General features: G+C 34.2%; 1 protein-coding gene and 1 pseudogene across 3 annotated transcripts in view; both read right to left on the bottom strand.

The window, feature by feature from the left end:
• Nucleotides 1-4,688, bottom strand: part of LOC127857937 (acetylcholine receptor subunit beta-like) — a 41,030-nt gene extending 36,342 nt beyond the window's left edge. The window contains exons 1-4 of one of the 3 annotated variants that reach the window (XM_052394708.1): nt 4,309-4,688; nt 1,009-1,133; nt 623-751; nt 91-225 (exon numbers count right to left, since the gene is read on the bottom strand). In XM_052394708.1, coding sequence (XP_052250668.1) covers nt 91-225; nt 623-751; nt 1,009-1,133; nt 4,309-4,525 — 606 coding nt within the window. In that variant the 5' untranslated portion in view covers nt 4,526-4,688. Of the gene's footprint in view, nt 1-90; nt 280-622; nt 752-1,008; nt 1,134-4,308 lie in introns of all 3 variants that reach the window. The other 2 variants (XM_052394707.1, XM_052394709.1) reach the window with 2 other exon arrangements.
• A 2,860-nt stretch (nt 4,689-7,548) lies between these two features.
• Nucleotides 7,549-14,931, bottom strand: part of LOC127858571 (ornithine decarboxylase 1-like) — a 14,351-nt pseudogene continuing 6,968 nt past the window's right edge.

Here is a 14,931-nt window from a genome sequence, read left to right as displayed (position 1 = left end):
TTGTCAGTATTCAAGGGTAAACTCTTGCCTATGAAAGATATTTTATGTTACGAATATTAAGTTATTTTTTCAAAATAAAACAGCATATACCATCAACCATCTTGCATTGTCAAACTGATTCAAAAGGATGCCTTTTCTTCCTTCAACGTATTCTACATAGCTTCCTCCAATCAGTTTTACTTGATCTGTTGAATAGCTCCATGAAGAAAATTTTAGAGGACATTCCTGTGTGTCAAATGGGAAATACGTGATGTCTACTTCACACGTTGCTTCAAATATCTGTTTAAATAGATTTAAGTGCAAACATGTGTTAAATGCCCCTCCTTGTATACTATTATTATATCAATTGTCGTCAAGGAATGTATGGCTACTAATATCATAAGATTGTTACAACACTTTTTTTCAAAACAAAATATTTGCGCTATATGTGTTGTTGTTTTTTTGCTTCACTCTTTGTATGTAGTTGTTAATTATATATGTTGAATTCTGTATATGAACGTGTATCAATGTTTTATAATCATCTCAACAATAAACATTAACTTACAATAATCCATACTATAAGTTATTGTACTTTCGAGAAATACTACATCGCATGCTATATGATTATTAAAGCGTTTCTAACCTGGTAAGGTTGCCAGGAAACATCACCTGATGAGGAAACTCTGAGCAACAAATCACTTGAACCCAAACCGATAAATGTTCGAAAGGAGTTATGAAGTCTGACGCCCGGTCGCCATATGTCATTTTGCGGCTACAAATGTAACACGGGAAGGCTCATTTTAATATCCTCTGTTAATGTTATTTTAGCGATATGTGTTCATATGTCATAAACAAAACCATTATTTATGCATTAAAAAAATACGAAGCTTATGCATAACTTAGCCATTTAAAGTATTAGTTTGTTTTGATGGCGATCTTATCAATTTTGTTGTTAAACGAAGTAACAAAACAACTGCAATCAAAATCCATTAGTTACTTAGTCGGTAAGTGTTGACGAAATCGCAATACCAACAGAAGATGTTCAAGCCCTCCGTAATCCGTTGTATTCCACTGAAGAAATTCATCGGTCCATGTCATGAATAGAGAACCGCTGATCTTCAAATTCTCTTCTCGCTCATTGAAATCAATTATAGCTTAAACGGAAACAAACATGATCTAATTAAAACGTTCTACAGCGTTCAAGAGGGCTTTATAACGAGTAATGCCTTGATGCAACGGGAGTTTCGATTTATTTAAATTTGAATCCTGTGACAGTCTGAACTTCGTCGTTTTCATGCAATACTTGGTTTACCCGTTTTAAATGTCATAAGTAGAATAACTTGTCATTTCGGTATCGAAACTTGCATTTTAGAAATGAAATTGTAGTGAGTATAATAATTATCTCCTGTTGATGCAACTGGAGTTTAATTGTGGTAATATTTTACCAAAAATATCATGATACAATTGGTTTTATTATAACTTGTTAACAGTTATAGTCACAGGTGCAACCACTTACCCCTAAAAACTAATTCCAATAAAATCAGAATGATTAGTATTTTTCATATATTTACATTTGTCAAAGCGTCGTTGATGTTGTTGATTGGATATTTCTGAGCCTGGCTCTGTTAGTGTAATTCACTGCAAAGCCGGGTTCAAGAGCAATGGCTACTTTCGTTTTCAAGTAAATCAAATTAAGAGTTAAACCGTTGTTGCAAAGAAAATATAAACTTTTGGAATAAGGTTTTAGGGGTAAGTCGTTGCATATGCATGCATTATGTGACATGCCTCGTTGTTTTAAAAGAATAGGACGCGAGCTATTGATTAAGAGGAAAAAACGAAACAATATTTTTGAAAGTCTGTCGAAGATTTATTCGGGTTGACAAACGGGCTTGAAATATTGCTTGGTTATCGGCCGACTGTGAGTAAACGGCTGGACAGATTTCTGTGAAGTAAACTTTTTTTGAAAGGTTGTCCAATTGCCCATAAAAAGACTAAGGAATGCTTTGGATTAAAATTGTTTTAGACATTTTTGCGACCCGCGAAGACAGGTCTATGATAAATTCAAGTTAATGACCTTGTTATGATTCCAATATCAGAGGGTGGGGATTTTTTATTCATGGCTCTTTGTCAATTTTTCTCTCATTAAAGATGATTTTATATTTTTTTTGAATATATTGGGCTCCTGGGCCCATATACTATCCAGGCTACGTTACTTTCACCTGTGGTTATAGTTGGAATATCAATGACTAAACTTAAACGTAGTGACAGCATGAAAGAACTGGGATTATGAAATTATTGTAATGTTCTCTATCCACCACTTTTGAAATTTTGTCGAATATATCGCACACCAAAAATGCGTTTAACGGCGCATGCGCTTTTCATGGTTTTGAAATAAATATACGTCTTTTTGCCATTTGTATTTCGTGCAGTTTCTAGACATATTAAGTTGAACTAAAGCGCCTCTACATATGCAGGATACTTCTTTACTACGACGATGTAATTACAAACGGTTATAAAATAGATTTTACAAAAAGTCTAACTTAAATATAAACGAGATACGTCTGCCATGCTTGTTGGTTGAAAAAAAAACAACAAGCATTGCACTTACAAGGAACATTGAATTAACGATAACATTTGTAAGTTTCAAGTTCGGTTTAGTACAGGCCACATTCAAATTTCTTTGATGAATGTTAAGATTATAATATGTATTCAGAATAACTATAGACGTATGTTTCGCACTCAAACAGTATATTTAAATGTTGTCAGTCTACAATAACTTTACAATAAACATTTATTTCTATTTTTCGGGAAGAACACAAATATGACGAAATCAGCTTTATTTAATTAAAATATTGTTCATATCATTATTCATTGAAACATTATGGGAACTTGAATAATCCTGTTGTATGCAAGATAAAGTTATACTGTATATGTATTGCCATTAGATTGTCAGTATATTAATAAAATGCATTTCATTAAATTAATCTAAACCATCTACGTGTCCGTTACGCCTTATAATTAACGTACAGTCGAAACCCGATGGCTCGAACTCGCTTGGCTCGAATTTCCGGTTGGCTCGAACTCGCATCAAAGCACAGATTTCGTTTGCCTATATATTCATATAAAATTTTGTCAGATGGCTCGAATTATCGGATGGCTCGAACTGTTTTCACAGTCCCGGCTACAGTTTTGACACGTTCTTTTGTTCGGATGGCTCGAACTCGCTTCGGATCCAAAAAAGTGTTATTCGATTATGACCGCTTGATTAAAGACACGCACAATTGTAAATCGATTATGACCGCTTAATTACAAGCACGCAATAATTGATTTAACACCTGTTTGCTAACATGTCATCGACTCAATCGTTAATTGATTTGAGTAAAAAAGATGGCATTTTGTATAAGACATGACGTTCTTGTAGATGCTTTATCATAATGGCTGCAACGGCTAAATCGCTAAAAAGCTTCGTTTTTCGACGACTGCTACGGAACGCAACACAGACGGACATAATGTCATTCTTAAAAAAATATAAATAAATAAAGGAATATACTTCTGTCTCGTAAGTAATGTGTATATAGTGCGGGTGCATGTTTCGTTCTTTAGTGCTCTTTGTTACCTTAAAATGTGCTACGCTAAAACGTGCTGATAATTTACTAAATGCTATATGATAATTGTATTTGTAACTGTTTTAAATTATTCATAAATTAAAGTATTAAGTATATATTTGTTTCTTATTAACTTATGAATTCAAAAGCAGTAAGTAGTGCGAAGTAGTACGGAGTTTAAGCAATATGTGTACTCTTCAACTGGAGGTGAAAATGTACTGCAGACTTGTTCGTAAACAAAAGTTTATAAGAAATCGGATGGCTCGAATTCCGGATGGCTCGAACTATTGTTGCCGGTCCCGACGAGTTCGAGCCATCGGGTTTCGACTGTAAATGTAACTATTCTTATCGCGTATACGCATCAATTAAATGGTAAAATAAATCATGCCTTTTGGCAAGACTGTGTCGAAAAACAGATCAATCAAACTCCGCTGAGGATATTTATGTTCAGTTTACGATGGGGTATACCAACTTACATGTTCAAATTTGCCTTTTATATTCGATTGACAATGCAACTATTATTATAAATAGATACAATGTAACACATTGGGTTTGCACCTGACGAGAAAATACGTATTAAAACATTATAGCCAAATGGTATATGACTTTTACTTAATTTTTATAAAAGTTAACACACAAATACAGATAACAATAACATTGCAATACAAAAGTTTTTGTCACAGAAGTTAACGGAGAAAACATGCATATAGTACAAAAAACTTACCGTCAAGAATCAAATCAGTCCCAACTACAACAGCTTCGTTCTGATCTTTTAACGGGCGAACCTTTTTATTATATTCAGCAGATTTATATAACGTCGTGGTAAGATTTTTTACATCATCAGCTGTCTGAGAAGCCACATAACACGTTATTAAACTCCATTGTAATATCAGCAAGCGCACGAACACGTATTGCATGTTTGAAAACACAGTAACATACATCCGTCAACGCATTAGATATGTTGTATCGTAATATTACATTTCACAGGTGACGAGTAGATTACACTGAGCATCACTTTATATCACTTTTGACGCGCATCAAAGGTACAAATCACTTACCGTTTAAAGACAGTCAATTTATGACATGCTTCTATCTCAACATATAAACGATGTGCGTAAAAAGTGTTAAGGCCAAACATACAAATATATTGTTCTCCTATGCGACCCTCGCAAAATAGGGCTGAATAGGTAGAAAGACAACATTTGTGTTTCAAAGTAATTTTATGACTAGAAGATTTACTGAAAATGTAAAATTCATAAATGTATGAATGATTTTTTATCATTCCACTGCATTGATATATGCCTGAAATAACGCTGCATGATATGATTGTTATATCATATTCAACAGGAATTTATATAAAATATATCAGTCAATGAGCCTTAATAGATCACTTAACTTAACTTACTGTGACTTAACAAACACGTATTTTATTGTACAAATGAATCAGATTTATCAAAACGAACAACTTGATACCAAGATGCTTTACATTTTTAACAAAAGAAAACACCAACAAGGGTTAAATAACATAGGATGCGTGTGTACATTCTAACGTCATGTAACAAACGGACTAATTTTAAGACACGCCTACCTATGCAAATGACAAAGGTCAAACGATATATAAAAATTGCAACACCAAATATAAAGAGACAAACGCAAACACAAAGAAAACAATGAAACGTATTAAGAATAACAAAAAACACAAAAGTTGTTGATAAATAATAAAACTCAATGTAATATGTATTGATTAATGAAGGTAAAAAGCACACACGTAAATCAATTAATCACATAACTCCATGTAATATGTATTGATAAAATGATTTTAAACAAGAACGTTCTTTTTAGGTTTAATTTTCAGTCTGCTCATATTTGCCACAGGAATTGTGTTAAACAGTTAAAATCTCATGTCTTAGGAAAAGCATGACTACATTAGAACAATTAAAAAATGATCAAAAGCTAACACAAATCACAAAACACGACGAAAAACTTGCAGATGTCATTCGATTCCAATAATATATTGTAATGAGAAGCGAAACAATGGAAATCCACCATTTATCACTTGACCATGTCGATGAATATCTTGTCATGCATCTGCTATACATTCGCAAGATTGCTATAAATAGGAGCAAAACACTGCGTAGCATCGTGGAAAGCATCGAGTGGAAATTTAAAAGTGCCAAGTATCTATACGCTATCATTTTCCCTCTCACGAGACTGTCTGAGAGCATAGCATAAAGTCTTAAAAATCAAGAAAAAAGATAAATAGTACCACGGTGTTTACTATGGTATGCAATTCTAAAAAAATAATAAATATAATTAAAATATATATTTAGTTTCATTTATTTTTCCCTTGCATTTGATTCTATTTAAAGCGTTTTCTTATTGCTATTGTTTAAAAAACACAAAACAATTTCTGATAACACAATTATAATCTGTATTTTACCCAATATGTTGTCCGCATACAGTTTTTCAATCTCGGCATCTGATAAGGCTGCAACAGCTCAAGGCGTGTTTCCTAAATATAGATTAACAAATTATAATTATTATATGTTTTCACATGTTACATATCAGTTATTATCAGTGGTTCTTGCGACAAATGAAAATACAGAAAATACAATTTGCAAATATGTCTATAAGAATGGCAACGGTTTAATTAGGCAAAAAAGTATCAGATATCATTCTCCTCGAACACACCTAGTTAAAAGTTAAGGGATTCAAATATCGCATCAACCGAAATTATGAAAATTACATGTCCAGTCCATTATAAACTACAGTGAAATTTCAGGGAAAATACGGAACCTGTTGACAACATATTCCAATGTAACTCGCAAACCATCCCCATCTGTGTCATGCACCAGCGAAAATAACAAATCTCCTTTTTCTATTTTAAGATTATCATAAATATAGGATCTGGCACGAGTTGTCATATCATACCATATTTTATTAAACGAGTTCAGGATTTGTTAGTAAGCTAGCCTTGAGCGAGCTTACTAACGAATTTCGTGGACGAGTTTAATAAACTATGGTATATAATGACAACGAGTGTCAGATCTTTTTAATCAAATGCTTTTAAATGAGCAAATAAAATAAATATTTATGCAAACATAATGATAAATCCCAAATGTTGTTTACATTTCGTGACGTCATTTAACGTTGCAACGTCATTTAAGCAAAAATAACAAAATGCGATTGGTCAATAAACGCAAACTAAGGAATGAAAACGCTTAAAAATGTTGTATTACACATGTGTAATATAAAAAATATGTAATGGTTGTATTACATGGGAAACAGGGTATATCATGTGATGAATAATGTTATATATATTTTCTATGATCACGAGTGAATTAAAATCAATATTTCATGGAATCAAACACATTTTCTTCTGATTTTATGCTTTTTCAGCGTTTATTTACATTGTAAAAGAGTTTAACTGGAGAGTTTCGCTGGTATAATGACGTCATTTCGTCACACTAATGACGTCATTTTGTGTTTTGCAATGTTTTGAAGCACTCCACGAGAGAAAGGGTAACTTTTCAGCCAAAAAGAAACAGTAATTATTTTTTAATTACTTTTTCTTTCTCTCTCTCTCTCTCACTCTCTCTCTCTCTCTCTCTCTCTCTCTCTCTCTCTCTCTCTCTCTCTCTCTCTCCTCTCTCTCTCTCCTCTCTCTCTCTCTCTCTCCTTTCTCTCTCTCTCATCTCTCTCTCTTCTCTCCTCTCTTTCTCTTCTCTCTCTCTCTTCTCACTCTCTTTCTCTCTAAGTTTTAGCATATACGATGTAATGTTGGAAACTTGAAAAATGCACAAATTAGGAAAGCGATATCAGGTTCATTTTTAATTGGTCGTTCATTCAATTAGAAGTTGTGGGGAAGAGTCACGTAATTTCTATTAGTTGCACATTATGGCGTTGCTATCAAGGAATATCGCGGGAACCGTTTCGCAGGTAATGAACCGTTCACAGATTAGGGCTACCTGATTTGGCGCAGTTTATGAACTGTCTCTAGATAGACGTCAAACCTGGAACACAGAACAAATACTTAGTGTAGTATGAACATGCCATTCTTTAAAGAGTAAACGTGATTTGTAGGTATCTTTTATGACTAAACTATTATCTCTTACACCTCTGTCACGCCTATGTTCATAGGCAAACAACAGTATTTCACATTTGCTCTTCACGGGGATGTCATATTTGCATTAACAATATTATTAATATAGTTGTGTAATAACATTTTACGTATAGTGGCCGACCGAGAGAAAAGCCGGCAGATTACTGCGATATAGCCTCTCCCAAAAGGGTCATATATACAGTGAAAACCATGTAAACCGTTCATCCGTGGACATACAATGCCGGCTTAGATTGGATTTCGGTTTTAAGGGAAGTAATTTATCAGAGCTTCCAATTATTCTCTGTGTAGTTAACACTAGAAATACAAATAAGTTTGAGTTAAAGTTGGTATGCTTCATTTATCCTAATATATTTATTTTTTTAATGTAAATACTCCGGTTAAGAAGAGATCTGGTTTAGAGGGTTCCCACTGTAAAATGAATTCTATATGACGAATCCACCCACCCAGATGGGAAATGATTGGCTAAATTTCTGACTTTGTTGATGGTAGACATTTTTTTTATTTATATAAAGTAAAATTGATGATGTATATTACTCTGATGTACATTACTTATCAGATTAGCCATTTAAATTTTTACACTAACGCCAATATGTGTTTTACATTATTATATTTAATTCTCATTTAATTACATGAAACTTAATTGCTAATGAATATTGTCAGTATTTTTTTACATATAGTCTTTTAAATTTTATGAAATCGGGTAAAACATAACTAAATAGTCACACAAACAAATATTTTGATTAAAATGAACAATAATCAGAACCAAAAATGTCATGCAATGAATGAACTCAGACCACTAACCACACGGCAGCATCGCAGAAATAGACACGTCTGGGAGTCTGCATCCCATTGAAAGCGCATGCAGTGGAGACCGTATACGCGCCCATTTTCTCAAAGTAGAACCAGTCATCGACCTCAAGCATGGGGAGCTGAACTTTCTTCAGTACGCAGTCAATTCCATCGCACGTTGGGCGCCTTACGCTGCTTTCTAAGGTCATGTCGTTGACATTCACGTACTAGAACGATTCCATTTCATAAACAGTATAGCATGCACATGTTCCGGATATGCTTTTTATTCACCACCATCCACGTGTTGTCCTGGGTAAAGAACACCAATGGTTAGCACGACCATCTCTTTAAATTTGTTAAATTTTATTTTAATGAAATGAATTTTACTAAAGGAAATCACGTTTTTATAAATTTTATAAATAAAAAAATCCAAATTAGCCGATTCTTTTACCAATTACACATCTCTGAGGCGAAGGTGATATAATTATTATCTGTATGTAGCAAGGTTTACAGATAATTTCTCTGTGCTACATTTATAAAGTATGACTACACGATTTTTCTTCTTCTCAAGCAGAAACATTAGAAATTCACCATTCAAGACAAAATCGAATTAAAAAAACACAAAACGCCCGATAAACAAGAACTGGAATCCAATACGAAGGGCAAAATAAAGATCCTCACCTTGAGTGGCTTGAATGGTACCTCGGCGGCAGTATGGTCGTCCCGGAGGGTGCTTAATGAGCCGTAGACTCCGTCGCTTATGTAATACATCACGACGGGATTGTCAGACATGTTTGGCTGATCGGTGAGCTCCCCATCTGGAAGACCAAACAAAACTGTGTCACTTGAATTTATATAACCATCCAATACATAACAAACGAACACATTTAAGCTTTATTTCAAGATAAAGCTTACGAAAAACCCCAATGCTTTATCAGCTATATTAACTAGCAAATAAATATGAGCCTCGCTCTGTAAGAGGGGGGTTTAATGCATGTTCGTCAATGCCGTTCCGATTAGCCTGTGCAGTCCGCACAGGCTAATCAGGGACGACACTTTCACCTTTTATTATTGTTTTGTTTAAAGAAAGTCTCTTCCTAGCAAACATCCAGTTTATACAGGCTAATCTGGCATTACACTAAAAAATACGCACATGCGTTTAACCCCTTTTTCACAGAGCATGGCTCATATGAAATGCCGTGGATAACTAGGAAAGAAACTTGTCGCGTACATGCACGCTTTATGATGATGAACAATTAAATGTGGGCTCACTTGTGAATTAATTACGCACCCAAATTTTTTATATTTATTTCAGAACAAACAGATCGACTAACACAATGAATTCAATATTCAAATGTATACCGTTATTGCAGAGGTATTATGCAACGTGTTGCGTGATTAAAATTTCAATATATATGATTTTATTATCATATTGCAAGTTATAACTTGATAAACTTGATTCAACTTACATCTCATAACAACGCACTCAAGTTTTAAATCTAAGCTTACTAAATGTGTTCTACAAAATGGTCAATTAATCCTATAACTTTTGTCAATATTTGCAACACAGTAAAATAACAACTTATTAAAGTATATTAATATCTTGAGAAAAATGCATACATACCGTTGCAATGCTGGCCGCTTGGCTCAATACGATTAGAAATGATGTTGACCGCAAGTGTAAAACCCGACGCTACCATGTAGGTGCCTGGTTCAGCAATCATTTCAAGGCTTTCCTCCGCCGGAAAATACTTTTCCAGTGCCATGTTCACCACCTGGGCGATCTGAAAACAAGACAATCACGCATTACGTTATTTATTAACTAATATTTATTTCACATGAAGAACAAATCTTAACACGACAATTGTGTTATTTACATTTTTTCATGTAAACGGAATAATTTTTATGCAAACTAAGTCAAAGGCCACATTTATAAAGCCATAGATTACTTTTCAGTCAAAGATACAAATACTTATTGCCAAATTAAAGTGTTTTTTTCTTCTTGTTTGCATACCAAACACAATACTTAATTCCTATTTGCACGTTTATGAACATTGTATGCATAGCCGACGATGAGGAAATACACAAAAAAGTTTCATCGAACAATGAAGAGCTTCAAACTGTCGAATACCGCATACAGAATCAAAGGAGAATGGCGCGCTTGCGTGGCCCGGAAAGCCGCCACCGATGTCGAGCACCATCATGTTGAACCCGAGGTCGCGTCCCTGGTCGAACACCATACGGGCCTGTTTGATGGTGGCTTCAAAGGCCTCTGGTTCCAGGCAAACCGCTTCCAACGTGAAAACTGACGCCTATGACGTCCAACTCAAGTCTTTTGGCAGCGCACAGGAGATTGATGGCCTTGGCGGGGTTCACACCGAACTTAATGCTCAGAACCCGTAGGCATTTGAATTTGCTTGGCGGCAGGATGCGGAGAACCAGTCTAAAATGCAGAATTTGGTGTTGTCAATGGTCCAAAAATACGGTTGATATTGTTTCGTATTACTTTTATGATATTTACAGTTATGCCTTCATTTTTCTTTGAGGTAAACATTCTTTAGTCAGAATGAATCTGAATCCTTTTATCAATAAATCAATATCATTAGCTTGAACCAATGATTTTTTAAACTTAAGTAATTGATGTCAACTGAGTGCAGAAATAATATTTAAGGTTAAGGAAAGTTTTTCTGTTTATTTTAATTGATCACTCTGAAAATTAAATGTTAATGATTATTTTGGCAACAAGAGGTTACAAACTTTCAAAAAAAAGTTATTGGTTTTCTAACCAAACACTAGTATGAAACTACTGGATGACATGCACAATTTCATAAACATATATAATTGGGTTGTTTATTCTTATAAAGTTATCTTTTTTATACACTTAAACAAATCACTTTTGAACAGAAAATTTATATAAAGTGATGCTTATGGTGCTGTTTTTTAATGTTAAAAAGCATATATCCTCTTTTCCTGTATAATGAGCCACTAGTATTTCTCCGCCACTTAAGAGTTAAATTGACTGTTTTATTTACTGAAAACATTTTCAAACCAAGTGCGACATTTAATTAAACATGTTATGCCTTCACATAAAAGAAATACAAATATATTAAGATATCAGGGCAATTCCTTACTAATTTGACCATTCTATACGGGCACCCTAGCAACCCTGATTTTTTCATATCTTCATATCAATTTGTTTTCATCACTCGTTCGGAAAATATTAAAGTTTTTATACGGTTACTGAAATACTGATCGTCAGTTTCAAAACTTTCTTGTTGCAAACAAATACATTAATGATTTAAAAGTAATTTCTGGTTTCAGCCAGGAACACTGTCTATAACCGCGAAGATATTCTAAACTTTTTGGTTTACGATTTGTGTTAACTAGGGAGTGTGTTAAGTATCCCTCACACTCATATTATCTGTCCTCCTCATAGTATCGCGCCTTTAACGAGAAACCTTCAAGAAGTGCCTGAAAGTTAATGTTTTTAAATTTTTAGAAATTGTTCTTATTTGATGGTTATCTATGACTATTACGACGATCCTTCTCATGTTTTCCGGTGTTCGTTGGAAAGTTGTTTATTCGAGGGTGATGCTATGATGACGTAACACTTAAATATGTTAGTTTGTTTATGGATTAACAGTAGTTTTATCAAATGTTTATATGCCGCTTATTTTTGAATATAATGTAAACATATTTAAAGAACAACAGGAACAAGAGTTTCGTTTACCATTAAGTTACTTTTTTTAGAACAAGAACATGCGCATAGTTATAAATCTTAGCAACCAATCTGAAGGGCCGATACTATGAGACAATTGTACAGATTACTACAGGGAGCTTAGCCTAGCCAGTATTTTGTCAAACCGTTTCCGATTTAAATGCAGTTTTCGTTGTAATGTCCAATAATACACATTTAACTATAGAATAACATATAACAAATGCGCGTTTATTTGTTCAGTTCCAAATTCGTATGTATTCATTAAGAGGTTGGATACTACGGATAAACATGTTTAATAGCATGCATGCAGCATGGTATTGAGTGTTCTGACAGATTCGTGTCTCGACGTTCTGGATTTGATGATTTTGGACTGTTAATTCCAATCAGAAAAGAGCTTTTAAACGTTTGTTTAGACCCCTTGTAAAGCGAGATAATCAAGTGCAATTTTTTGTTTACTGCCCTATTGTGTCCTCAGGAGGTTGCCTCCCTTGTCGGTTCAGGCTACTTTCATAGCCTATGAACTTTTCTGACCTTAAGAAAGAATGTTTATGCGTTGAATGTTTAAAATATTAAAAGTTCTTAAAGATAAAAACATATTTCAAATATTTACGATATATTACACTAGAATTTAATAACCCACCCGCTTATTCAGACACAGGTGAATATTGAAAAAGCTTTTTTTAAAGTGATTTCATTTAACAAAACCTTAATTTGCAGTTAGAAAGAGACTTTTCACTTTATGAAGTTCGGATTCATTGTCAAAAGTCATCATTTCGACGTTGGCTACTGGCAGCGAAGCGAATCATTGAGGACTGTTTGCAAGGGTTGGGCATAGATGATGCGTGACGGAGACACCCCTATGGACAGATCTTCTCAATCTCCACCTGTGAACACAGAGGGATGGGAGAAGAAATGCTAAATGAATCTGGAATAATATCATGTTTTCAAAATTAGAAGGTGACCAATAGCTGAAGGTCGTGGGCGCATAAATTGTCCATTGAGCTCTTTATTTGAATGATAAGGTAAGAGCTGGGCAACCATGGCTAGCTTACTATAATATTTTCCTGCGATGCTGATACCACCAGAAGCGCGAGAGTGTTTGTGCCAAGCTTGATAAGCTTCTGTTTATTCATTGCCAGTCTGGTATGCTTTTTCCCAATAATTGTGTTTTCATTTAGATTTTTACAAGTTTTCACTACAATTGTGTGGATAGATGTGGGGAGAAAAACTACAGGTTACTTACATCCTGCTTCGTTTACTAAGTTGGTAGTAAATGGGTCCGTGACATTATGAACAATGATTATCGAAATATATTTATTTATTTTGCATTAAAAACACTTATCATAAGCAACACAACACAACCAAAGTTGTAAATAAACCCAGCAACTGTAGCAACCTTTGTACACACAAGTTCTGGGTGTTGAATGTGTCACCAAAGATGAGCTGAAGGAGCTGTACAGCGACTTATTTAAGTTATCTTGTAGATGGTTGAGCAGCAATGTGGCTTCAAATTGAAACTTGAATTCACATGGTCATAGGATCGTTGAAATGCACTAGGGACGGGATAGTGCTGGTGTGAAGGTATCCTGATATCTAAGGATTCTGCAGCATGGCCGTGGCTGGCAAGTATGTTTGAAAACTTTTTTGTTGATTTGAAGTCTTTATGGAGTAATTGACAATTGGCATATGAATCGTTGTACAGTAACAGCATGATTAATGTCGCTGGGAATAAATGTCGACCGTTTATAAATATGTTATGCTGCTTTTCTCGCAGAAGACGGTATCTACAGCCATAAGTGCAATCACTTTGATTATATTTCATTCCAATTATTCCAAAATCAAATATACACTGAGAACATACTCTTGTTGTTGATGTCCTGGGTTGCTTGTGCTTTTTGGTACCAGGTAAAATGGATCATTGACTTCAGAAAACTTGACAGTCGTTGATGTGCATATATAACATAGCTTTCCGGTTTCTGTGGTCATCATAGAGAAATCCTTCTCTTAGAACCTAACTCCGATTATTGGTTTTGTCTGACGTTCATCAGTTTCAAGCCTTGTGATCCATCATATTTTAACTTTATATCGCCTGATCTGTTAAATGCTTGTTAAGTATTTTTCTTTCATCAATAAAAGTTAGCGACATTTTCATAGCATTTTGCAATAAAATACACTTACAGTCAACTAATGCTGCACCAGCAAGAGGAAGACTCTTTCTCTTATACACATTGCGGTCCTTTATTAATAGAAATGCACCAATCGCTAAAACTTAGACACGAAACAAATGCAATAGACAAAACACACACGTACATAACAAGCGCACACATGAACAAAAGTGGGGTCACCAATTGAAACGGTTAATTCAAAGCAATGGTGATTGGAACATGTTTTAAAGGACCCTTAACATAACACTTTGCCCAGAATTATTAATGAACATTTTCTGTAATAAATTTACATAATGGCATCATAATTCAATATAAATAGCAATACAATAGAATATGTCAATATAACTACACTTTCAATACTCAATGGTTATATTAAGACACAGCAACACAACCGCAACTTTAATTACGCACGATGAGATGAAAGCAGGACTCAACTTTATCGCGTTTTTATTAAAAGGCTAAATAGCAATAGCCTGCTCATATAGTTTTTTACATCAAGATCATCTTAAAACAATGCAAGAAGAAAAGTTGTAAAAGGCAATTTATTTCTTT

Source organism: Dreissena polymorpha, chromosome 14 (genome assembly GCF_020536995.1).
Source record: "Dreissena polymorpha isolate Duluth1 chromosome 14, UMN_Dpol_1.0, whole genome shotgun sequence".
Classification (NCBI taxonomy): Eukaryota; Metazoa; Mollusca; class Bivalvia; order Myida; family Dreissenidae; genus Dreissena; species Dreissena polymorpha.
This window is presented reverse-complemented; position numbering and strand designations above follow the sequence as displayed.